At 35.8% G+C, this 26,729-nt stretch overlaps 1 protein-coding gene across 6 annotated transcripts in view; it reads left to right on the top strand.

Moving 5' to 3' along the window:
- The window catches only part of VPS13A (vacuolar protein sorting 13 homolog A), a 100,289-nt gene that overhangs the window by 63,051 nt on the left and 10,509 nt on the right, over positions 1–26,729 (top strand). The window contains exons 49-70 of one of the 6 annotated variants that reach the window (XM_069880798.1): positions 142–246; positions 341–487; positions 5,711–5,749; positions 6,778–6,906; positions 7,593–7,726; positions 9,427–9,556; positions 9,901–10,136; positions 10,746–10,899; positions 11,753–11,899; positions 12,449–12,530; positions 13,846–13,915; positions 14,050–14,155; positions 16,129–16,242; positions 18,490–18,635; positions 18,748–18,829; positions 19,821–19,934; positions 20,393–20,468; positions 20,565–20,728; positions 21,091–21,136; positions 21,395–21,518; positions 22,550–22,664; positions 24,658–25,262. In XM_069880798.1, the coding sequence (XP_069736899.1) occupies positions 142–246; positions 341–487; positions 5,711–5,749; positions 6,778–6,906; positions 7,593–7,726; positions 9,427–9,556; positions 9,901–10,136; positions 10,746–10,899; positions 11,753–11,899; positions 12,449–12,530; positions 13,846–13,915; positions 14,050–14,155; positions 16,129–16,242; positions 18,490–18,635; positions 18,748–18,829; positions 19,821–19,934; positions 20,393–20,468; positions 20,565–20,728; positions 21,091–21,136; positions 21,395–21,518; positions 22,550–22,664; positions 24,658–24,726 (2,529 nt within the window). In that variant the 3' untranslated portion in view covers positions 24,727–25,262. Of the gene's footprint in view, positions 1–141; positions 247–340; positions 488–5,710; positions 5,750–6,777; positions 6,907–7,592; positions 7,727–9,426; positions 9,557–9,900; positions 10,137–10,745; positions 10,900–11,752; positions 11,900–12,448; positions 12,531–13,845; positions 13,916–14,049; positions 14,156–16,128; positions 16,243–18,489; positions 18,636–18,747; positions 18,830–19,820; positions 19,935–20,392; positions 20,469–20,564; positions 20,729–21,090; positions 21,137–21,394; positions 21,519–22,549; positions 22,665–24,657; positions 25,263–26,729 lie in introns of those variants that run through there. The other 5 variants (XM_069880796.1, XM_069880795.1, XM_069880799.1 and 2 more) reach the window with 5 other exon arrangements.

Below are 26,729 nucleotides of genomic sequence, written 5' to 3'. Positions count from 1 at the left end.
TGGCAATTGTTATGTCTTGGAATCTTAGTAGAAACACCAGTATTTCCTTATTCGTTTTATGTATATGTATTCTTGTATATATGATTTTAAATGTCGTCAGTGTCTGTAAATTGAAAGTTAATTCAGGGTGCTTCTTCATAGGTGCAGCTTATGGTAACTGACAGTGAACTGTCTGATCCGTTTTCACTGGACACTGTTGGAAGTCATGGTTCTGTGAAATGCAAGAGTCATAAAAAGGAATATCAAGTGAGTTAAATTTGTCTTTCAAATTTATCACTTTGAGGAGATTCAAATGTAAGAAAAGAGCAGTGTGCTTCTAACAGTGTGTTTCTATTTACAGGTTGGTGTCACCATAAACAACAGCAGTTTTAATATTACTAGAATTGTAACTTTCACTCCATTTTTTATGATCTCAAATAGAAGCAAATACACTTTGGAAGTAGCTGAAGAAGGCAAGGAAAAGTGGATTCCTATTGTTTTGCAACAGGTAAACTTACAAAGGAAGCTATTCTAATTTGTTTCTCTAAAAGGGGAAAAAAGATTGAATTGAACACTCACTGGTGGAAGATAAGCAGTGCATAGTGTCTGAAGACATTGTATTTTTTCAATAAGTTGTGTGTCCTGTTGCTTTTACTCGTTGTTACCTTAGGACACACCATAAAGCTGGTTTACATTGTAATTGGCATGTTTTCTCTTATGTGCATCATAAATAGTATGAGAAAAAGACCTTTACTGTTACTGTATTAGCTCTCTCTGCAATGGCACTGACATTTCTGTTGAGTTTTTGCAGTAGTATCTGATAGAATGGTTTGACTGACTGGGTACGTGTCATGCTGCTTTCATAAAGGAAGAAAATTCCTCATCTGGATCAATTCAGATAGCTCCAAACTGTTCTGGGAATAGTCTCACTACTGGCATTTGGTGCTTAATGCATCATTTCTAGAGAGACATCACTGGCTTCCAGGCCAAGTGGTATGGAAATGCCTTTTTGGCTTTTGACTGTGCTGCTGAGTTCTAGACTGTTGCAAAGTGGAAGTGCAGCTTGGCTATTTCAACTGCAGCATCCCACAGCTAATTTTCCTATGTGTTTTGAGGCCATTCTACCTTCCTTCAGGACATGTAGGAAATGCAACCTTTGGGATAGTATTGAAGGTCTATGAAAGCTGAAGAGTGATCTACACTGCCTTCTGGGAAGAGTGAAATCTCACCTCTTCCGATGTGTCTTGAAGAGAGCATATCCAAAACACAGATGCTAACAAATTGTGTGGTTGGAGACACTCTAGATTTTCTTTAGCACTGCTGATACTAAAAATGGGTACCAAAAATGCTTGCAAACTAAAATAACAGTAAAATAAAATTTTAAATCAGATTTGTAACTATGTCTTTTTGTTGCATTTTTGGTACCTTAAACACATGCTTCTTAAGTGTGCTTTTTATCTTTAATGGATAAATACCATTTACCTATTATTCTTTCAGTTTATGAAATTGATAGTACTTCGCTCATTTTATTCGTGTCATTCTTCTATCGTGATTTTTGTTAAGGTGTACACAAAGATGTTTAGATTTTTAAGTGTTTGGTCAGTTCAGCTTCCCATAATGTTTATAATTATTAAAAAAAAATAAAATTCTTTGCTTTTACTCCAGAATAGACTGTTTGTCATAAGCCTACACATTTGTTCTATTTCCTGATATTCTTGTGTTACTCTGAATGAAATTTTTGTTTGACTCTGCATAGTTTTTTGGGTTCTTTACATGCATGATTTGTCACCTAGTTTGTTGATAAAGCTCTGAAATGACAAAGGTTTGTGTGTAGTGGGCTGGGCTACTTGATATCTGACTTCGTACTCTGAGAAAATGTAGTCAGACTTTATTACTTCTTGGTGCTTTGTGGTTTGTATTTGTTACAGAGGTACTAGAATAAATGGAATTATTTTGTAGGAACTTTTTGAAAATTTTCTGCAAAAACTTGGAAGATAATAGTTTTGAAAGTTCAAATACATTGCTACATATATAATATGTGGTTTTCTTCTGTTGGCTGCTTAACTGTTTGTTTACAGAATTTTTTAGCCTGTCCCACAAACATCACTATTTCTCAGGTATTTTGTAATTCATAGTCATAGAATAACCAGGTTGGAAGAGACCCACTGGATCATAGAGTCCAACCATTCCTATCAAACACTAAACCATGCCCCTTAGCACCTCATCCACCCATGCCTTAAACACCTCCAGGGAAGGTGACTCAACGACCTCCCTGGGCAGCCTGTTCCAGTGCCCAATGACCCTTTCTGTGAAGAATTTTTTCCTAATGTCCAGCCTAAACCTCCCCTGGCAGAGCTTGAGGCCATTCCCTCTTGTCCTGTCCCCTGTCACCTGGGAGAAGAGGCCAGCACTCTCCTCTCTACAACCTCCTTTCAGGTAGTTGTAGAGAGCAATGAGGTTTCCCCTCAGCCTCCTCTTGTCCAGGCTAAACAACCCCAGCTCTCTCAGCCTTTCCTCATAAGGCCTGTTCTCCAGCCCCTTCACCAGCTTTGTCGCTCTTCTCTGGACTCGCTCCAGAGCCTCAACATCCTTCTTGTGGTGAGGGGCCCAGAACTGAACACAAGATTCGCGGAGCGGTCTCACCAGTGCTGAGTACAGAGGGAGAATAACCTCCCTGGACCTGCTGGTCACGCCGTTTCTGATAAAAGCCAAGATGCCATTGGCCTTCTTGGCCACCTGGGCACACTGCTGGCTCATATTCAGTCGGCTGTCAACCAACACCCCCAGGTCCCTCTCCTCCAGGCAGCTTTCTAGACAGACTTCTCCTAGTCTGTAGCACAGCATAGGGTTGTTGTGCCCCAAGTGCAGGACCCGGCATTTGGCCGTGTTAAACCTCATGCGATTGGACTCTGCCCAGCGGTCCAGCCTGTTCAGATCCCTTTGGAGAGGCTCCCTGCCCTCTAGCAGATCAACACTTCCACCCAGCTTAGTGTCGTCTGCAAACTTGCTAAGGGTGCCCTCAATGCCTTCATCCAGGTCATTAATAAAGACATTGAACAGGGCTGGACCCAGCACTGAGCCCTGGGGAACCCCACTTGTCACTGGCCTCCAGCTGGATTTCACACCATTTACCACCACTCTCTGGGCCTGGCCATCCAACCAGTTTTCCACCCAGGAGAGTGTGCGCCTGTCCAGGCCAGAGGCTGACAGTTTCTCAAGCAGAATGCTGTGAGTAACTGTGTCGAAGGCTTTACTGAAGTCCAGGAAGACCACATCCACAGCCTTTCCCTCATCCAGCAGCCGAGTCACTTTGTCATAGAAGGCGATCAGGTTAGTTTGGCAAGACCTGCCTTTTGTGAACCCGTGTTGATCACCCAGTTCTCTTGCATGTGCTTCATGGTAGCGCTCAGGATCACCTGTTCCATGACTTTCCCTGGCATTGAGGTCAGACTGACAGGCCTGTAGTTTCCTGGGTCCTCCCTGCGACCCTTCTTGTAGATGGGCACAACATCAGCCAGCCTCCAGTCCAGTGGGACTTCCCCAGTCTTCCAGGACTGTTGGAATATGATGGAAAGGGGTTTGGCCAGCACATCCTCCAGGCCCTTCAATACCCTTGCATGAATCCCATCCAGCCCCATAGACTTGTGGGTGTCTAGTCGGGCTAGCAAGGCTCTGACCACCTCCTCTTGGATCATGGGAGCCTCATTTTGCTCCTCTAGCTCCTGGGTTTGTACACAGACGGAACGACTTTCTTTACAATTAAAGACTGAGCCAAAGAAGGCATTAAGTACCTCAGCCTTTTCCTCATCCCCTGTCACTGTTGTTCCTTCTGTGTCCAATAGGGACTGTATGGTCTCCCTAGTCCTCCTTTTATTATTTATATATTTATAGAAGGATTTTTTGTTGTCTTTCACAGACTTTGCCAATCTGATTTCTCGTTGAGCCTTAGCCCTTCTGATTTTTTCTCTACACAATCTCACTTCCTTCCTGTAGTCCACCCAAGAGGCCTGTCCCCTCTTCCAGAGCTCATGAACATTTCTCCTCTTCTTGATATCACTCAAGATCTCTCTGTTCAACCAAGCTGTTTTTTTCCCCTGCTGGCTTTTTTTCCATAACATGCGGATGGCTTTCTCCTGAGCTGCTAGGATTTCCTTTTTGCAGAGCTCCCAGGCCCCATGGGCTCCCTTGCCCTTAAGTACTGTCTCCCATGAGACTTTGCCAACCAGCCTTCTGAAGAGTTCAAAGTCTGCCCTCTGGAAGTTTCATGCTACTGTCCTACTAACCACCCTCTTCACTTCACCTAGAACAGACAACCCTATCATCTCATGATCACTTTGTCCTAGGTGTCCTCCTACTGCCACATGCCCCACAAGGCCTTCTCTGTTCACAAATTGTATTAACTGGTCTAATTGGTCTTAGTCTCCTTTAAGTTATGAAGGAGGAGTGTAGATTTCAGGATCACTCCTGCTATCTTTTGAAAGATTAGATAAGGTAGTTTAACACAAGGAGTAGTAGACGTCAACAAAGGAATCTGTATCCCCTCCTAAATTATGCTGAACTTCACTCCCCAAATTGCTTTCATTTCCACATTGTGGTGATATTTTCCCTTTTGATAAGAAGTCTCTAGAAATCAGTGTGGTGACACTAGTTGCTCAGTCCAGTGTATTTCTTTATCTCTTCTAAATCTAGGTAGAGACCAGCCCCTATGGGTCTGTCTTTGGGCATCCAGGACAGATTTCCAAGAATAAGTTTTCATCTGATTCTATTCTTGAGCTATTAAATTCTGCTATCCAGCTAGCCTGGATATTTTTTAATTATGTCTGTGATTTCTTTTGACTACTCAATTTATACTTTTATATTAGATTGTTCTTTAAAGAAATAACCAACTTGTTGAAATGGTAATTCGTATCAGTTTGCTCCCTCTCTCCCCTCATTGTTTTTGTCATTTTAAGTTAAGCAGAATCCTTCCTGCTGCTTTTCTTTTATATCCACTCTTCTTTCTTAGTAACAGATAGCCTGTCTTCTCGGGGGAAGAGGAATCTTTATGTAGAAAGATGTGTCTCCCTTGAACATATTCTCTGTATGGAAAGCAGTCAATCCATCAGAAATATATTTAAAAATTTTCTTAGAAAAATCCATTGTTCTTCAAAACTTTTAATAGAAGTTGTTGGACGGTAATCAGTATGAAATGGCTTTGCCTTCTAAGGACAGTCCTTTGAGTTAGGGATAGTGCAAGACAGTTGACCAACACCCTCGGAGAAAGAAAGAAAGAAAACATTGCAGGAGACTATGTGTGAGACCACTGTTAAACATGTATCAAAGATACTATTAAGGAATGGAGATTGGTATATAAATATATAATCTGATGAAACACTTATTGAGTGTGTGGCAAAACATTTGGAAACAGCATCATTGTGACACATTCTGTGGCTAAAGACTATTGAAAACATATTTTTCTTCTTTTTTCGTAGTTGATTCTGTAACTCCTTTTTTACCCAATTCTTTTTACTTATGTTGGTTTTGATCTTGGACTTTCAGTTACTATTGACTGATTCTCCTTCAATTTTCTTTGAGCTCTCCTAATTTCCATGTTGAAACTTTATTGCTATATTTTTTGATAGTTTACAATGCAATTTAAATTTTCTTTGTGTGTAGGGTACATTTTGATGTAGGTAACACCCTCAGTTTTGCTGTTTAACTATATTTTTTTCCTTTGTCTTCCTGCTTCCTGTGGTGTGAGAAACAATGGGAAAGGGAACTTAGTGGCATGGTAAGTTGGTGAACTAGTTTTTCACCATTGAAGATTTAATTCAAGGATTCAGATGCAATTAAGTATAAACATTTCAGCTCTTGACCTGTGTTGGAGAAAGATTCTCCTAAAGTTTTGGATGTTGCAGGGGAACAGTTTGAAATATAGGAAAACGGTCTGTGTAGACAGATGTTGACAGTTATTGTTGGTAATAGCTTGTTCCCATGGCAGGACTCTTAGCTGGAAAATTTTCATTAGTTACAATTAAAACTTCTGTCTTCCATGACTCCCTGTATTATCCATTTGGCACGTAAACTATTGAAGAGAGATTGTGGGATTTTTAAACCCAGAATGGCTGTGATGTCAGTTGTGGATATGGATAGCAGAACATGCTCTCTGATTTAACCACCTAATGCTTCGTATGTTATTTATGTATGTTATATGTCCACATATATGTGTGGGTATATGTGTATGTATGTCTGTATGTATTTTTTTTATATATATATATATATATATAAAATATTTCAAAAAAGCAGCTAGTGTACTGATGTCCTGCATACTCAAGTTACTATGGGTTGTATTTATCCTATTATCCCTTTTTTCACTGACTGTCCCTGTAAGATTGATTTGTAATTTATACCTATTTGGCCTGTCAGTGGAAGAACAGTATTTTTAATTGGCTTTTTTCTTTCTTTTTTTTTTAACAAGCTTCGCCATTTCATTGTTGTAGCCATGCTCAGCTTTACATTCTAGATTTTGTATACATTTATCCATTCTAAAACTACTTTGTTCGGATATGAAGTCTTACTGTTTTCACTTGTAGTTCCTTAACTCCTTGGTTCCTTTACTGTCATATGAATTATTTCTGACTTCCTTTCAATTTATTGTGTTCAGGTAAGTAATTACTTCTAGGGTTTTTAATAGTTTCTGATCCAACTCACTACATTTTTGGGTAGTGTTTTAGTAAATTAAGTTTGGGCTGAGAGGGATGCCCTTTAGAATCTAGTTTGTTTTGTCACTTACTTTAAAGTATCTCATATTTTTTCTAGTGCATTCCATTTTGGCCTGAAAGTGATGCCAACAAACTGCTTGTTAGAGTTGAAAATTCTGAGCTCCCCCCAAAGAAGATAAACTTTGATAAGCAAGAAAACTGTCTGCTGCTGCATTTGGACAACAAGGTAAATGAATGCCCTTGGAAATTAGGTAAAACAACGTCAATGACTGTTTAATTCCCATTCTCAAAATTTCTGTCTTCCTATAAAATCAAGTAGTGAAAAACCTTAGCTGGGGAAAAGACTGTGTAAGCACAATTGTATTATTTTCATTTTCATGCTCTCTTTCCTGTACGTGTAAATGCAGATTTAAGTAGATGTTCCATTTTAAGCGCTTCCTTGCAAAGCAGGTCTATAGAAGCTGAAACACAGATTGTTTTGATGATGTTCTCTAGCTGAGGCTGAGAAGTATTTATATTAGTTCTAAAGTATCACTAATTTACTTTGAAAAGTAACTTTGTCTTTTAACTTTTGTATTGCATACAGTTTGATCTAGCAGTAGTATTTAAATATACGAGTGTACTTAATAGTAGAAAGCTGTGGACAGCATTACTGAGTATGAATGGTTCAAGGAAGATTCCTCTACCACTAGCTTAAATCTTGGTAGTACAGAACTCCATGGTTTTGGTTACTAAGTGCAATGCCTGTTACCTAGTAGTTAGATCATGAAAATATTTTAAATATACGTTAGTAGTTGTTTGACTGTGTGATGCTTCTATGAAAATAAAAGTTTTCCAAAATATTTATTTTACTTTTGATTTACTAGAATTACATTCCACTGTTGTTTACATTATTATTTTTACATCTAATAGCTTGGAGGAATTACTGTGGATGTTAACCTGACTGAACATTCCACAGTGATTACCTTTTCTAATTACCATGACGGTGCTGCTCCTTTTCTGTTGATAAACCATACTAAAGAGGAAATCATTGAATATGGACAAAGGTATGTAAAAAGAGTTTCAATGTGGATGTCTGCATGGAGACATCAACCGTTATTCATGTACTGTAAGCATGCCTGTTTCTTAAGAAGCGTATTTTTAAAGAAACGACTGTCTAATTTTGTCTGAACACTCAAAAATGTCTTGCTTGTAAATGGAAGCGGAACAACTGTTATATTACTGTTGGCCTCTACTTCCCTGTTGGGAGATCTGCTTGGCTTTTATGGAACTGTGCAAGTGCTGACTGTGCAGAATAATAACAAATGAGTTGTAAGCATTATTATGTTTGAAACTTTTAATATTCTATTATATTTAGTCAAGATTTAGCTGAAAGAATGGGTTAAAAAATCAAGAGGGATGAGGGAATGGACTGAAAAATGCATAGGTGGTTAGATTAAATTTATCAAACCAGACTAAAACTAAGATTATTTTAACAAATAAGAGTTATCTTCAGTGAGTGAAAGTTTCATTGTGCACTTAGAGGCAGCTATACTGGTTCTTTTCTCAAGTTGGGATGTCTTTGCTACTGTATGCAGTTGTTATACAGTGCTGAGAAGTATAAGGATATCCATGGCATTTTTGACCTGTTTCTTTTTAAAAGCCAAACAGCCTCTACAGTTTTTTCTTTCAGTGAATCAGATGAGTGTTGTTTCAAGATATTTACTTCAAGAATCAAGAGCTGCTAGTCAAATTAAGCTTGCAGCTGAACATTCCTCTTCGTCTGAAGAATACAGTAATTTTTTTAATCTGTAAAGATTAGTAATCTGTGTCTTTTAGCTGGCTTTTGGGCATTCCTAGTGTAAATTTAATGGGTACATATGTATCTTTAGTAATGAATAGAATCCTTTAGTTGGAAGGGACCTACAACAAGTTAATCTGACCACTTCAGGGCTGACCAAGAGTTAAAGCATGTTATTAAGGGCATTCTCCAAATGCCTCTTGAACAATGACAGGCTTGTGGTGTCAACCACCTCTCTAGGAGGCCTGTTCCAGTGTTTCACCACCCTCTTGGTAAAGAAATGCTTCTCCATGTCCAGTCTAAACCTCCCCTGGTGAGACTTTGAGCCATTGCCGTATGTCCTATCACTAGATACCAGGGAGAACAGATCAGCACCTCCTTCTCTGCTTTCCATTCTGGGGTAGGCTCCTTTCAGAGAGCTTTAAAAGGCAAGTCTGCTAATTTTTAACTGTGACGGGGAATGAGTTTAAAGTTTGTTTATCTGAAAATATCCACTGTATCCGGATGCTAAACACTGGAGTTCTTTCCCTTCAACAAATCATGTAGGGGAAGCCTTTCCTAAACAATGGATTTTGAACACACTTTTCTTCTCTTGGAATATTAATGTTAGACAGCACTAATCCTGAATTTTCCTTTCAGCTTGTAAGCTGTACTGTCTGTTTTTCGCCCCCACCTCTACTTAATGTTTCCCTAATTGTCACAAGTGGGGAAGAAAATGAGTATTTAAAATCTACTGTTTATTCTTTATTTCTGAAGTATACATATATATTTGAAGTATAAATCCTATTTTTATTATTCTGCTGAGAATTGTTTTGTGCCTGGTTTTTTCCTGCAAAGTTGTTTTAAGTTTTCCTTTTCACTATTAAAAAAAAATAAATTAAAGTGCTCTTGTTGAAATGCTAGAATGCAGAACTCATTGGCACAAAATATTAATTGACATTTTAGTTTAACACTACTTTTTTCTAGCTCCCTCAGTGAATTGGAAGACTGTCTTCAGGCAAATAAGGCAGTACTGTATACGTGGGCGGACCCAGCAGGATCTAGAAAATTGAAATGGAAATGTGGAAATAGAACTGAGGAAATCACCCCAAAAGAGGTACATTTATTATCTAAATCTCCTTTTAATGCTGTCTAATTTATTATCCTAGTCATCAGTGTATGTATAAGAATCTGTATGTGTATGTAATGAGCATGATCGGCAATCTCATATATGAGGTTCAAACACAGAACAGTAACAGCACTAAGTTTGCTGGAGCTTGTGCCAGTAAGCCTTGTCTTTAGTTCAGATGCAGGTATGTGTGTGAGAGGCTGCTGATAATTAGTTTTCCTGTACTTACTAAAAATGTCTTCTGTTGTTGTTAGTGTTGCTAAGACTTTTGCATTTGCTTGAGGGGTAGAATGATGAATAGAGTTGTAAAAGTTTTCCTCTCTTATTCTTAGGACAAAATGGAAATATTCAGCCTGGACTGCAGAAAAGTGGTCTATTTAGTGTCGTTTTTTGAAGGTTTGCAGCGTATTGTCCTAATCACTGAAGATAAGAATGTATTTAAATTGACGTATGAAAGTGTAAAAGCAGAACTAGCAGAACAGGAAATTGTTCTTTCATTGCAAGATGTTGGAATTTCGTTGGTTAATAACTATACAAAGCAGGAGGTGTCCTACATTGGAATTACAAGGTAACATAATTGTCTCCCTGTAGACTAAAATGTGAACTTGAGGTATTTTCACTCACTGAGTTCAATTTTGGGGTGTGATGGAGGAGGAAAAATAGGCCTGAGTAAGAGTATTTAAAATTAAATCATTATGTTTTCCTGTTGTAATAAGAAATATTTTCACTGTTTTATATTAATACATATCCTTTTTGTATTTGGATGTACCTTTTTTTGTAACACCTGATCGTAACTCTGCGTAGAAACTTCCCAATACATTGAACAGAAATGTTTCCTGCTCGTGTAATTTGGGGAGTGATAATAGGCTTTTAAGGAGTAAGTTCTGTGGGTTTTTCTATCTTCATTACAGCAGCAAGTTGCTGAATTTTGTGTTTAAATTTCTGATGGCAGTACCAGCTTGTAGATCTTTTTTATTTTTGATTGAGAAATTATCTAAGACTCTAATCCTTTAGGCAGTGGGTGATTTGGATTACTCTTATTTACTACAGTAAATATGCTTTATGATGTGATTTCCCATTCTGTAGTTATATCCTGTTAGAACCTATACTATGGTAGGTAAAACTTGTTTTGGAATAGCTAATTCTTCTCTCTTTGACCTTTGTTTTGTTTTCCAAGTTCTGATGTGGTCTGGGAGACAAAACCCAAGAAAAAATCAAGATGGAGACCAATGAGTATCAAGCAGACTGATAAATTAGAACAAGAATTCAAAGATTACAGTGAACTAACTCCTTCAGAAAACAAGATTGTTGAATTGGAATCAAATGTTTTGGTAATACTGATAGTTCTCCAGTACTATTGTTTATGTGTACGTACAAGACAAAAAAAAGTATCAGTTTTGTCATATTTGAAGAAATTTTCACTGAAAATTGAGATGATTGATTTGTCTAATCCATTTCAAAACCCTCCTTTATTTCTGTTGAGAAAAAAAGGTTTTGGAAGGAAAATCCATAAACTTTTGAAAGCTTGCTATAGGTTTTTTGTTGTTAGCATCTGACTTTGAGATCAAAGTGTAACATATTTGCATGTCGTGGTACTAAATATGCATAAAGCTACACTAAAGAGGATTTGCACTCGGTTCTTTTGTTTTACTGGGAAGGTGGGCATTGTTTTAGTTTTGGGTTGGTTGGTTTCTTTTAGCGCCAAATCTTTTATGTTTCAACTGCCTTATACTGGGATAATTCAAATTTGTCATTCAACCACATACATTTGAAAGAATCATTCCAGGAATTATTCTGGAACATAGAAGCACATTATGCTACAAATGTTGCTGTCCTTGTCTGTGGATAAATGCTAGTCATTCATTAGAACTGAATTGTAGATAAATAAATGAGCTAATCTTTCTGATATACTGTAGTACTATACTACTCTGCCTTTCCTCTAGAATGCCATGTATTAAATGGTGGTAATCCCCCAAATACTTTTTTTGTATTTACCTCTGTTGAAATTTGTAACAAAATTTGATTGTTTTGAATAAAGGAAATTTATGTCATCTGACTTAAAAGCTGCAAAACTTTTACTGCTAAGCTATGTTTGCAATGTTAATGAACAATGTAAACTTCATATTGTAAAAAACAGTCTTTTGAAACGTGTAGCATACTAAGTTTTCTTTAATAATTCAATAGGTATGTTTAACTCCTAATGGAATGAACATGAAAATTCAGCAACCAAATGAGATTCCAATCAGAAGGAATTATCTGCCAGCTTTAAAAGTGGAATACAGTTCATCTGCACATCAGAAATCTTTCAGAATTCAAATTTACAGGATACAGGTGAGTCTTGTCAAAAAACAGTGAGTTATTTATTAAGAAAGAGCAACTTTTCTGGAAACCTGGATTTGTTTTTAGAATTATTTGGATTTGTCATTTTTTAAATTTAATTGTACTCATTGGCTTTTACTACTGCTTAGATGCTTCTGGGAAAAAAAACCCAAACAACTGTGACTGTTGAGGAAAAACTTTTATCATCCATCTTTCATGCTTTTTCTTGTGCCTTTTCTTTTCAACTAACAGCAAAATAAAAAAATGGTATGATTTGTTGTCTTGCATATGTTCCAAGATTTTAAAAACAAGTCCTTTGTAAAAATTCTGTGGGCCATTTATTACCACCAACTGAGACATTTTTCTAGACTGTTCCATTGGTTATTTAGTGTTGGGGAAAAAAGCAATATTTTGAATTGTGATAGTGGATTTTTCTTCTTCTTTTGAACTGGTGGAATGCTACAGGTAGTGTTCATTATTCCTGTGTTTGTCCTGATTTTAAAATATATCGCTGTTGAAAACCTAACATGCTGCACCTTGTCCTATCCTTACCCCTATTAGATTCAAAACCAGATTCCTGGAGCCATATTTCCCTTTGTGTTCTATCCTATTAAACCTCCAAAGTCCATCACCCTGGATTCAGGTTTGTTGTTCTAGTTTAACATAATCCATAATTAATGATAAGTTAACTTGCTTGTACTGAAGTTAACCATGTCATATTTATCAGAGAAAGTCTGTATAAGCTTGCGGACTGTAGGAAACACAAATACTAATGTTAGAAAAGTTTTCTCTACACAGAAGCTATACAGAAAACTATTTGAACAGTTAACAATCAGAATTATTCATCCATTAATATCATACCTTTTAAGCACATCATCTTGACATGCTTATTCAGCATTCTTGGACTGTGTAACCTCAAAGCTACATTTGGCTCAAACCTGAAATGGCCTCTTGGCAGTTGCATTCAGACCACAATTAAAACTTAATGATGACTAGTACAGGAAAACAGTTGCCTGCTGAAAATAAGAAGGAATCAAATTATTGTTTCTTTTGGTAGTAGTGAATCTGCTGCGTCATTTCTGTATTATTTGCGTTTGGAGTTCTGTGGCAGTAAGGATTCACTTTTTATCTTTAGTCATCTAGTATTTTCCCTACTGCCGCAAATAAGACAATTTAACTATATTGGTGTTGCTGTTTTTGTTTTGCTTGCATGCAATAGATCACCTAGAGATTTAGCTGAAATAATCTTAACTAATTAGAAATGTACGCCAGTGCCAACCTAAACTCAAAATTACTATGTAAGGCACCATTTCTTAGCTCTGTAGTTGGCAAATTATATTTTGCCTGTTTTGTATATGGCCTTCCAGCTTCTTTATTATTTGGAATGCAGAGCTCAGTCAGTATACTATGTGATCAACCGCAGTCTTCCATAAACTTGTTAGGGTGAAACTTGCTAGAAAGACCAGAGTAATTTCAGGAGGGATTCTTGATTGAAACAAATAATACTGCTTGTAATTTTGTACAGAATCTAATAAGATGTCAGCTGTTAATTCTAAATATGAACAGTTTCAAGCTGGAGTGCATAAATCTGTGGAATTCTTTTTTTTGTTGTTTTTTAGTTTATATGTTAGTATCAGCTGTTGGAAAACCCTGTTCCATGACTAGGGAAATTATTTAAGTCTAAGATTATATCAATATTAGTTGTTTTTAAATGAAAATGGTATATTTTGAAAGATGAGTGACACAAAATTTTGATGTTCCATTTCATCCTTGTCTTCCTATTCCTTTCTGTTCCTGCTCTTTTTCCTGACTTAGTTATTTGCTAGTCATATCCATTATATAATCCCACATTACAGGATTGAGAAAATCCTGAACATATGACATATTGAAGTTAAAAATATAAAGATATGCATAGCATGTAAAAATCTGTGCTGGTTTCTTGTTTTACAACTTCATAGCGCCAAAACCATTCACTGATGTCAGTATTGTCATGAGGACTGCAGGACATTCACAAATATCTCATATTAAGTAAGTATTTTGACACATTCCATCTCTTTTACTATTGATTACGTTTAATCAAGCCTTAAAGTTATTATTAATTAAGTTTTGTACTAAGCATTTTCATAGAAAACCTTAATAACTGTTTTTTGCTTCATTTGCAGATATTTTAAGGTCCTGATTCAAGAGATGGATCTCAGATTAGATCTTGGCTTTCTATATGCGCTGGCTGAATTCTTTACACAGGCTGATGTGCCAAGTGACCAAGAGGTAGAAACCTTTTGTTGTTTAAAGATTAATAGATTTTAAGTTTGTAATTATTCAACTTGTATTAAAAAAAACGCCTTAGTGTTCTATGTTCATAACACTGTTTAATTGCTGTGTCTAATATGAAGCTGTGAGGTTTTTAGGAGTTACCATTGTCTAAGGCAGACAGTAAACTTTATTCTAATCTTGTATGTTATGCGAAGAAGGCTTCAAAACCTGAAAAGAATTAAACTAATGCTAGATTCTTTGTAGATTCTTTGGTCTTTATAATGCCTGAGGGATCAGTTAATTAAGAACGCCAGACAAGGAGGAAGTGAAAATAATACTGTTTTCCTTAATGCAGCTTATTTAAAAAAGTAAAGGTAAAAATAAATCTAGGAAGATCCTGGCCAGGAAGTTCCCAAAACTTACCTGCTTGTAAGAGCAAGAGAATGTAAGAGTGACGAAGTGAGAGATTGCATAGGAAGTGGAACCGTCTTCAGTTTTTTTATGCAAAATTGAAAAATTGGGAGGTGGTGTTGACGCATTCATACTAAGTGGAGAGAGGGTAGTGGGAAGGAATTGCATTAACATACAGGGAGAATTGAAGAGTTTGTACACAGGAACAGTAGATGTGATAATATGGAGTGCAAGGTAGTCTGCTTGGGAAATAATAATGAAAACTTCAGATACAACGGTAAGGCAACAGAAGAGCCAGAGTTCCTTGGATTTGCCAGAGGGGGGAAAGAAAAAAGCTGGTAAGCGGCGTAGTTACAATGCCATTCTGACGTACATTGGGCATGCTCTATTTGATAAGATTATTGAAGTTTGAATGTCAGTACACAATGAACTGATAATTATTTATTTAGCAGATAGTGTACCCATTTAGTCTGCATCTCAGAAATGCTGCTAGTGAAAAATGAAGGAGAAATTTGAAAGGTTCTTTAAACAAAGCAGATATTTAACGAACATTAATAATGTTACTTTAGCATTGTTTCAGAAACATTGCTGTATTTTCACATGCAAGAATATGTATTCTAAACATGTGGGTCCAGCAGTGTGCTAGGGCATACAGACTGTTGCATCTATTGGTGCCAGTTTTGCCTGTGATTTCTAAAATTTGAAGAGTTAGGTTAATTTTCAATGCATGGTTGTGTAGTGGAAAAAATGCATTGTTGTGTTTTATTCTCTCTCTCTTTCTCCTCCCTGTTGAAGGATGAATTATTTCAGATCAGCATTGTGAGCTGAATCACTGAATCCAGAGATTAGAGGACACCCTCTTCTGTACTTTCATTTTTAGTGGAATTGCAAGGCATATTTTTAGGATTTGTTTCCTACTTAACATTTATTGCCTTCACTGTTTAGCTTTTTAAGTATTAATAGCAAAGTTATACCTGGGTTTACCATTCTGAAAGGATTTCTCACATTGTTTTCAGTTACAGCTTCACTTTCTTTGACTGTTAAGTCTTTTCTGACTGTAGCTTTAGAATTGTTATTATTTAAAAATCTTAAAATGTTTTTTTGTATGTGTCTTCAGAACTTCCGGAAAGGAACTCTTGTGTTTTGAAGGAGAAAAGGGATAGATGTAGGTCTTCTCAGAGTATGTAGTAGTCTAGATTGTATGTAACAGAAAATAGTCTTTACTCTGTTTTTTGTATTTAAAAACCTATGCACTGTAGGATACGTTCAGAAGTGTGTATATATGTCTTCTGTAAAAACTGTCTGCACTTGAAAGTTTAAACAGCATTATTTGCATAAAAATAGATTAAAAAAACCCCTATTAAATAGATGTACCTTGGGTTGTCTTTGTATATGTTTCCTCTTTATACAAAGAAAGGCATCAAACAAACTAGTCAAATCCTCTGAAATGTTGAGTCTTAATTAAAAAAATAAGGTCGTGAGAGTATAAATAGTATTACTCAATGTATTGCATCACTGACAAATGCATAGTACTTTCATATAGTCTAAATATTCATTGTTTCAAAATGCATTCACAGCTTGAACTTTTCAAAAAGGATGTTGAATCTCTTCAAGAAGAACTGATGAGCGTGTCGTCAATGGATACGTCACAAATCAGCTTGTATGAATACTTTCATATCTCTCCGATTAAGGTATACCTTTCACAGTATAGCCTGTGTTTGCTCTCTGATGGAAGGGTTTTTCTCTCCTGCAGGATAGTAGGCACTGGAAATAAAAAACCCATAGAAATGATAAAAAATAAAATACAAATGTTCCAGAAAAGTGTTTTCATTGTAACCACTAACTTATATGGGGTTTACATTAATATTTTTAAATATTTACATCAAAAAATATTTCATTCCTGTCCATTGCTTCCTTCACATACAGTAATTGGGTTTTTTTATTTAAGTGATCCTCACAAAATGCTCTAGTTTGTGTGTTTATTTTGGCTATTTTGCCATTCCCATAAATATTCAGGTACTGTTGAACAGTATTTGGATGCTTACGTGGGAACAACAGCATGTTTGTCCAAATCTACCTCTCATGCATTTTTAGCTTACTGGTCTTCGTTTTTTGATTATTATGTAGCTGATGTTAAAGCTATGATGGTACTTTCTAGGCTCTATAACAGTTCTTCGTAGGAGAATTTCACCTCCATCCTATGGGTAATAGATCAAGGAATGGTTTCACCTCTATACAATATCTGGTAAGATGTTAGAAACGATCCACTATTAGAAAAGGTAATTCCAGGAAATGCTTGGCTAGCTTTATGTAAACACTTTAGCCTAAACTCATTCCCAGTATACTTATTAGCTGTTTCAGTGTATCTTCCTCTAGATGCTCATAGGTATGTCTCCATTTTTTTTATTACAATAACTGCTCAGGGCTTGGCAGAAATAAAATGCCCTTTATGAGTTAAGATAATGAAGTGAACACTTTGATAGAAAGTAAGCAAAAGGTTTGTTTTAATGTATTCTGTCGTATTTGACAAAAATAATGAGGAGGTAGGATGGAATTAAAGAACTTCAAATTCTAATAAAAGATTTGTTTTTAATAGTTATGAAGTCAGTGTAGAGCTGTGAATTAAGTGCAGTGTTTCTGCAAAATGAGCTTTCTTTCTGGGCTGCATCAAAAGAATTGTGACCAACAGGTCAAGGGAGGTGATTCCCCACCTCTGTTCTGCTCTTGTGAGACCTCACCTGGAGTACTGGTTTCAATTCTGGGTTCCTCAGCACAGGAAGGACTTGGATCTGTTAGAGTGAGTCTAGAGGAGGGCAATGGAGATCATCAGAGACCTACAACGCCTGCCCTGTGAGAGCAGGTTTAGAGAGTTGGGCTTGTTCAGCCTGGAGAAGAGAGGGGTGAGAGGAGACCTTATAACAACCTTCTAGTGCTTAAAGGGAGCCTACAGGAAAGATGGAGAGCGATTCTTTATCAGAGAGTGTAATTGTAGGATGAGAGTTAACAGTTTGGAGCTGAAGAAGGGAGATTTAGATTAAATATTAGGATTAATTTTTTTTATTGTGAAGGCGGTGAGGCACTCCCAACAGGTTGCCCAGAGAAGTTGTGGATGCCCCCTCCTTAGAGGTGTCCAAGGCCAGGATTTGGCCTTGTGGTAGGTGCCCCTCTCCATAGCAGGGGGGTTGGAACTAGATGGTCTTTAATGTTCCTTCCAGCCCACACCATTCTATGATTCTATGATCTTTGAAATGAGCTATAGTTAAGCTCTGTAATACTATAAATTAATAAATGGCGTGTGGTAGTGCCTTCAGAAAACTGTAAACAGGCATCACTTCTTTTTATCTGATTTTGAAAACTGCTGAATACACTATAAAGCGCTTTGAGCAGTTTTGAGACTGTCGCCTTAATTTCTGTGAAACAAATGCTTTGGTGAATTCAGTTCTGCAGAGGGTTTTGGGGTTTTTTTTCTTCTTGTATACATGTTCTAGTATTTATCAGCTGCAAAAATTGTGTTAAAATTTATTTGTTCTTAGGTTTTGATTACTCATTCTCACTTTTACACCATGCTGTGTTGCCATTCCAGTCTGCTTTGGTTTGGGGTATCAGTTGTAGAAAGAAAATATTTTGTAAATGAGCCAATAACCTAAATTATAGGTAAAAGATTCTAGAAGTCTTACCTGAAAACATAAGTTAGCAATTTCATGTTCTTGTTTTCTTAAATGAAGTTCCAGTTATTTGGTTTCGTTTTTAAATGTCACTCATTTTTTATTAGTTTATATAATGTATTTATGTTCTCTGCTGTGAGGTCAGACTGGTTTCAATGAAGACTGGAAATGTCTTATATCAAGTTTTAAATTATCTAAAAGATGATGAAGATAGACATATTATGCTTCCGATAAACAACCACTTTATATCCCAATCTCATTTTTATCCTTTAGTTACACTTAAGCTTTTCACTCAGTACGGGTGGAGAAGACAGTAACAAAGAAGAAAGAAAGAATGAATTGATACCACTACAGTCCTTGAATCTCCTGCTGAAGAGTATAGGGGCCACCCTCACAGATGTACAAGATGTTGTCTTTAAGTAGGTTAAAAATTAAATTGTAAGGATTACTTGCAAATATTAAACTAATATTACATGTATTAGATTGCTCTTCTTAGTAAGGACTTAATTTTTCTCTTTTCTTTTTTTTTAGGTTGGCATTCTTTGAACTCAGCTATCACTTCTGTACTACACAACAGCTCCAGTCAGCAGTTCGAAGACATTATTCAAAACAGGTTAGAATAAATAAATTTCAATATTTTTCAATAAATTTATGTTTTGAAAGCACTACTGTGCGCTTTGGTTCTGTGGAAAAAGATACAATTCAGTTTCATATGTTTTGTATAGAGGTTAAATATACAAACACATACAAAACAATTACTCATTAGATAGAGTCTATTGCCTTTATTAGGGGGGCAAGTACTGCTTTCAAATTATGACTACAGGAAAAGTGGCGTGCATAACAAAACAGCTTGCTGGGATGCATGCTGGAAGCAGGCATACAGCTCTGATAGTTTGATATCAGTTCTGCTCTATTAATGTGTTTTCTTGCATGTTAGTAATATATGAATTATGATCTCTCTTTGGCTGTTGTGTACTGTTCAGGTCATGTCGTCCAGTGAAGAGAATCCAGCAGACATGCTTTTGCGTAAAAGAACTAGTCTTTTTCTATCCATCCATCATTAATAATAAGGCTTCATTTGACATATTTAATTTAGAGCTCTGTCCATATTTAAAGGAGAAGATGACCGTAAAGAGTTTCAATTGGGGAACAAGTTATCTGTTGTGCTCTCACCCTTCCTTTTCCCAGAGAGGAAATTTGCAATCTCCTAGGAGTTGCTCAGCTTTAAAAAAAAATAATCTAATTACACTTCATATAGATGTGGTTATAATGTTTTGCAGTGACAATCAAACAGTATTTTGTCAGTATATGCAAACAGACCAAATTTTGTCCTGTAGTATGAGAAATATGCAGGTAATACTTGTTTTGTAAAATCTCAAGCGCATTAATGTCAGTTCTTTGTTAAGAAGTAATTTTTATTTGGCTGACTTAATGTGTTTTACTTATTGTAAGATCCTGTTTAATACATCTCCTTCTACTTTTCCTAATAATTGTGAGGAGTTTGTGTTAAATTCATGTTATTTTCACTCTTTCATCTGCATATACTACACTTCGTTTCAGTGTAATTTCTGAAATATTTTAATTAATGAATGTCTTTATTTTAGGCTATTAAACAAATGTATGTTCTTATTCTTGGCCTTGACGTACTGGGTAATCCATTTGGATTCATAAGAGGCTTGTCTGAAGGAGTAGAAGCATTCTTCTATGAACCTTACCAGGTAAAACTTTCTGCTGCCTTGTTATGAAATGTAGCACAAGTGTGTATATATTAATGTCTTTTCTGGTTTTAATGTTAGATTTAGAATTGAAAATTTAAAGTGAAAGTGCCAGGAAACGTTATTGGAAAGGTCAGATAAAAGGGAGAGAGTAGTACATTTGTGTTAATTAACAAAAACCTCTTCCTTATAGTTCTTATTTTGAAATAAATTTGCTTTTTTTCCATAAAAACTCTTCTTAAATTTTCCTTAAAATAAGCAGCCTTCAGGGAACATATTGATATTTTGAAATAATCTTTCCCTTATAGGTGCTCTCATGGGCACTTTCACACGTTTTCACTCAGTCTTGTGCTCTTGTTCTCTTTGTTATCTATGAATTCCAATAAAAACATAAGTTTTAAAAAAAATGTAATGCATTCTATTTGAAGCTTATCAGAAATACTTTTTTTTCTTTTTCTTAGGGAGCCATCCAGGGTCCTGAAGAGTTTATAGAAGGAATGGCACTAGGACTTAAAGCACTAGTAGGGGGAGCTGTTGGTAAGTTTCAGCATTATCATGACAGTATACTAAATAATAAGCAATATAGGTTAATATTTGTAAATTGCATTAACATTTTACTTTATGTTCCAACAGGTGGATTGGCTGGTGCTGCATCGAGAATCACTGGTGCTATGGCAAAAGGAGTAGCTGCAATAACTATGGATGAGGATTACCAGCAGAAAAGGAGAGAAGCTATGAATAAACAACCCACTGGTCTGAGAGAGGGTATCACTCGTGGTGGAAAAGGATTAGTTTCTGTAAGGAGAAAAAAAAGATAAAAATTTTAATAGGTTTTGTGCAGGCAAGAGTAACAGATATAGGAGCTGCTGTGCTCACTAGACACTTGTCCCTCTTTTAGTTCTGGTTTTGCAGAAGTACATCCGCAATTGAGTAGTAATTTCGAAGAAGAATATATGAGGGTAGAAGAGAAGGTAGGAACTGTGAAGTAGGTGCCTCTAATTCTGTTAACTTGTAGTGAATTTTAGAATACTCCAACAGATGTACTTTGAGGTTATTCACCAATGAAGTAATAAGAAAAGCGAAAAATATGTTAAAAAAAACCAACAACAAAACAAAATAAAAGCTGTATTTGTAATGTCTCTTTTGTTTTTCTTGGTAGGGTTTTGTCAGTGGCATAACAGGAATAGTTACAAAACCAATAAGAGGTAAGTTTAGGTCTTCTGATGCATTAACTATTCATTTGATGGTAAATCCTTGATACTTGATTATATTCTATAAATATTGATAAAGATTTTATATTCCTACTGACTTTTAGTTTAAATGTTGTTTATATGAACTTTGTGTGGAAGAGACTATGTAGCTGCATATCAAATAAGATTTGTAATTAAATGGTCATGAAGTTTACTACGATTTTACAAAAATCTCAGTGTTTTGTGATGATTTGCTGCTCTTAATCCTTTTAGGAGCCCAGAAGGAAGGAGCAGCTGGTTTTTTCAAGGGTGTTGGAAAAGGCTTAGTGGGAGCAGTAGCTCGGCCTACTGGAGGAATCATAGACATGGCCAGCAGCACATTTCAGGGTATTAAAAAGTAAGTAAAGTAAGTATGAAGAGTGACATATTGCATGAAACAGGCAGCAATAACAGCAATAATACATTGTATCTTTGTATCTCTTCTGCGTCAGTCTTTCTGGATCTTTCAACTTTGTCAATACAGATGAGATAGAAAAAAAGTCTTATCTATATTGTTATTTATATAATAGGCAATTCTTTAAAAATTACACAGTTAATAGCACTTAAAAACACAACATCAGATCTTGGGTATTTCTAGCACTACCAAATAAAGTAGTTTAAAAGTCTTAGTGATGAGATTTCATTTGATTGCTGATTTTTTTTTTTTACCTTTTAACCCAGATATACAGGGACAAAGGACTTCTCTGCTGCATCAAATGTTACTTTTTATATTATTCTTACTATGTGAGATTACTTCCAAGACTACCAGGTCATGACAGTATCTGTCCTGATTATTCAGGCTGAAAACTGCTAAGACTATATATTGAATACCATAATAGTCACTTTAGTAAATGTATTGCTGTAATTTGTCTCATGCTGTAATATGTAAAGAAGAAGGAGAAAGTATTTTGAGGGGGCATTTAGTAGCTCTGTCTGAATACAGTTGTTTAACGGCCCTGCTCTTAGTGAGCTGGCCCACTTTTGCTGCCGTAAAATTGGCAGTTTTCTTCTGGCTTTCTACTACAAGTTCTTTAGCAAAGAAATGCAAGAAAAATATCAAGCAGAACTTCTGTGTGACACAGAGTCTTAAATTTAGAAGTTTTGAAGGACAATACTTAATTAGCGTTTGAGTATTGCAGTTTTGTGCTGCCTTGTGCCATCTACTTTGATAATAATCATTCTCTGAAATAGATTTCTGAGTAAAATGTATTACTGTTCCATAGAATATCTACTGTCTGTTCTTAATCAAAAACACATTTAGAGACAACAACAGTTGCTGTACTAGTACTTGAATTTAATTTGTATTTAAAATAATTCAGAGCCTTTGCTAAATATTATAGCTGAGTATGGATATTGACACATACTTTAAATTTGCTGCTCTATTTTCAGAGTTGCAGATTCATCAGAAGATGTGGTAAGCTTGCGCCCACCTCGCTTCTTTGGTGAAGATGGAGTTATTAGACCGTACAGATTAAGAGATGGAGCTGGAAGTCAAATGTTACAGGTGAAGAAAGTGAAAGATAATTTGGCATAACATTTTAACTCATCATATGTTGAAATAAACATTTTACCGAATTTCCCATTTCTTAAATTCCTTACCACCTCTTCATGTAGTAACTCAGTAGTCAAAAAGTTCCGTTTAATTTCTTAAGCTTATGATCACTTTAGTGATTTAGCTTTTGTGATGCAGCTTTTGAAAAAGACACTAATTTATATCAGTGTTTCTGTATAGGTTTGTGCAAGATTTAGAGCATTTTGAAAGAAGAAGCAGCTTTGTGTAGTTAAAAACTTTGTCTTTCATTTTTATTTTTGATAAACAGTGATGATGAACACAGATATTTTTTCAGTAATTTTATAATATACATTTTAAACAGTAAGTTTTTTATGTCAGTTTTACATAAAATAGCATTTTAAACAGACTCCTATGCAGCTGACAAAGTTTCTGTTTTTTTGCTTTGTTGGAAGTAAAACTGCATCTTACAGATATTCAAACTTAAGAAATAAAATAGTAATTAATGATATACATGAATGTAAACAGTGTTTTTAAAATACACATTGAAGGATTCGCAGTGTGCCAGGGAAATGTTGGAAAAGTCATACGGAAATAGCTTCTGAAGAAATAGTTAATAATGAAGTTTGCTTTGAGGGGACTTTTTAGACTGTTTTGAGAATTGCCATAGCCATTTGTTTAATGTTAACCAACCAGTCTGGTTGTTTCTGTTTCTTTGGTGTTTCATTAGTGTGGCTTTTGTTTTCTGGGAGAAGGGATTGTCCTGTTTAGGGCATCTCAGCTATGTACCATTCACTGGTGATCTAGTTCAGCAGACTGTGAAAGCTCTTTGATAATAAATAGAATGCATCTGCCTTTTTTTCTAGTGAGGTAGCTTTAACCTGTGCTCTCCAATATAAAGCCAGTGTTGTAAAACAGTGTATCCTTAACTATAGCATAGTTACAAGGTACTGCTCATGAGTGGCATAAACTTTCTTGCTCATTTTTCTCCTTTTTTTTGGTAAGAAAATTAATTCCATAACATACTCTTTTGTGTTTCAAAGTGTATCAGTAAAATAGTGTTTGCAAGTCAGCGGAGTCATCTGTAAAGTGCAGACTTCTCTAATAGCTTTGCATTGCTTTTGCTTCTTAAATTTATTTGTGTTTGGGATTGGTTGTTTTTCTTTTCTGAGAAACCTGTAAAAAGTTTTGCAATGCAATATGTAATTCTGTTTTCTTCTTCTGTGGTTGAGTTCAATACCACCACCTTCCTTTATACATCTTATGAAAGCATAAAGGCATTGCTTTGTGTAGTGCTTGTAGTATTTTGTGGTGGCAGCCACCATTTGAAAGTAGATAAATTAGGAAAATAGTATGCTTCATATTCGGTTTCACTACTGACAATTCTAAGGCAGAACTACTCTTGAGGAGATGTGAAAGCTCCAGAGTTGTGATTCTTCCGGTAGACAGTGAAAAGAGAAAATAGTAAATTGTGTAAATATTTTTCAGACATTAATTTCTGATATATTGTGATTGATGTCTTAAAGTCATTTTATCTTCAAGTGTACTAATGTTTTTGGTTCTAAATCTTTTTCATTTTAGAGGTATTTCCTTATCTTGCATGAGACTCAGTGTATTATATGTCCCCTATCCAAAGCAGTTTATTTATCCAAAGCATGTTTTCTTAAGGTTATTCTCCTGTTTTGTACGATTTCTATGCATACAGGTCTGGTGACTGGCCCCACTGCAGTCACCATATTGGAGCATTTTCAGCAGGTTACTGTATTAGATTGGAATAAAACTTCTTAGCAGTTGAGACATTATATATACTGATTAAAGTAAATGGGAGATAGGTGATTTCATGTGCTCATACTGTGTCCTAGATTAGGATATCACTTTATAATTTGTTTTCTCAGGTTTTATTTTGCTTTAATTAACACATATGTTGGACAAACTAACACTTCTAAACTAATGTTTCTACTTTCTTCTTCCCTTACCATGCCTTCAGAAAAGACAGGCCTACAGGGAATGGAATAAGACTCTCAATAGTAGTGATGATGATGATGATGACAGTTAGGGTAATATGGACTGTAGAAGATAAACATGGCCTTTGTCACTTTCTTTCGACCTTTAAGTACTAAATGTTGCTGTTATACTTCCCACTGAGAAACTGAAATTGTCTGATATTAAATTCTTATTTTCGAAACTGAAAAATACCATGTGGAGGAATAAACTGTATGATGATGAGTGCTAGGCAAAGGAGCAAAGAATGTAATACAAATAGTCTTAAAAGTAAAACTGGATATTAGGTGAACATAGTATTGAGTGAAATGAAGAAATAGTAATACTGTGACTAAGAGTTTATGTTTCTTTGAAGTGTATTTAATGTTTCTGCATTTACATAAGTATTTGGCAGGTTTTATTTATAATTTGCTAGATGGAATGCTTTTCAATTTGTTTAGTGAAACTTTACTGAGTTGTACAGTCATTATTGATGTTAAAATGCTGTTTGATGGTTTTATTTCATATTTCGAAAGTATTTTGTCTGCTTTTCCACAATAAACATGTCCAAAATATATTGAGAATGGATGAATCTGTTCTGTTCTAACGTCGTGTCTCATGTTCCCCAGAACTAGATTATGTAAAACCAGTATATGGCCTATAAAAAGTATTTAAAACATACATATATTTTGAAAGCAAGATTTAATATAAGCCTTTAATTTTTTTATTTATAATTTCTTTTACCTTTATTTTTAAGTAGTTATTTTGTGTATCTTTTGAATTCTCAGATTTGTGAAATAGTGGTTTATTTAGTTATTTTTGGTTGTGACTAACTTATTTGGTTCTTAAATCAATATTTTTATTGTTTTCATAGCAACAAAAAAATCTAAAAAAATCTACCCCAGAACTAAACCCTATGTAGAATCACAGGTAACTGGAGAAAATACTAAGTCTCTTACAAGGTTCTGTGTAGTAAAATGTATGTAACACGCAGAAGTATTTAGCTTTCTGTTTATCTAAGAGGGGGCAAAAAAACCTAACAATGAACCACTATAATTCTGTATCATAAATTTTACAATATAGCTTTACAAGTTACTTATTTCTTCAGCTGTTCTATTCTGTATTCCCTGGAATGCTTGCACAGTTTTCTCATTCTTTTCTGAGGAGTTTGTTGCTAAATTTTGTGGTTTGTGTTCCATTTTTGAAGATGCCTTGCAATAGATACTTATCAATAGATACTGTAGTAAGAACTAACTCTTCCGCCAGCATCTGAACAGTCAGAATTGCTGCAAAGCATTAAGAGCTTTGTCTTGCAGTTATCAAAATTCTGAGGGAAGAACCATTAAAATCTGTAAGACTGCCTATTCTAGCTCTGTGCCTTCAAAAGCTGCTGTACAGCCTGATTTCTTGGGCAATGAGCCAGGGAATCTTAGATAGTAAAATCGTAGAATGCCAGCTTGGAAGAGACCTCAAGGATCATCTGGTCCAACCTTTCATGGCAAAAGCATGGCCTAGACAAGATGGCCCAGCATCCGTCCTGCTGAATCTTTTATAATTGTCCAGCGTTGGGGAATCCACAGCTTCCTGGGGAAGATTATTCCAGTGGCTGATTGTTCTCTTTGTGAGTATCTTTTCCTCTTGTATCCAATTGGAATTCCCCCAGGAGTAACTTATACCCATTACCTGTCCTGTTTTCCATGTGATTCCTTGTAGGAGGAGAGTCTTCATATTCTTTCTAGCCACTCTGTATACTGGCACATGGTAATGAGGTTTCCCCTAAGCCTTCTTTTCTCGAGGCTGAACAAACCCAGTTCTCTCAGCCTTTCCTCATACAGCAGGCTTCCCTGACCTTCAGTGTTCTTTGTGGCCATTCTCCAGATGCTGTACAGCCTGTCCTCATCCTTATTGTAGAGCAGGGACCAAAACTGAAAACAGTATTAGAAGCATGTCCTGAAGGTGTGGGATCATTACTTCTTTATTTCTGCTGGTGATGGCCTTGTTGAAGCTACCCAGTATTTTGTTGGCTTTCCTTTGCTGCAGCAGCACACTGTTAACTCATTGAGCTGCTTTTCACCAGGA

The sequence above is a fragment of the Phaenicophaeus curvirostris genome, chromosome Z (assembly GCF_032191515.1).
Source record: "Phaenicophaeus curvirostris isolate KB17595 chromosome Z, BPBGC_Pcur_1.0, whole genome shotgun sequence".
NCBI lineage: Eukaryota > Metazoa > Chordata > Aves > Cuculiformes > Cuculidae > Phaenicophaeus > Phaenicophaeus curvirostris.
This window is presented reverse-complemented; position numbering and strand designations above follow the sequence as displayed.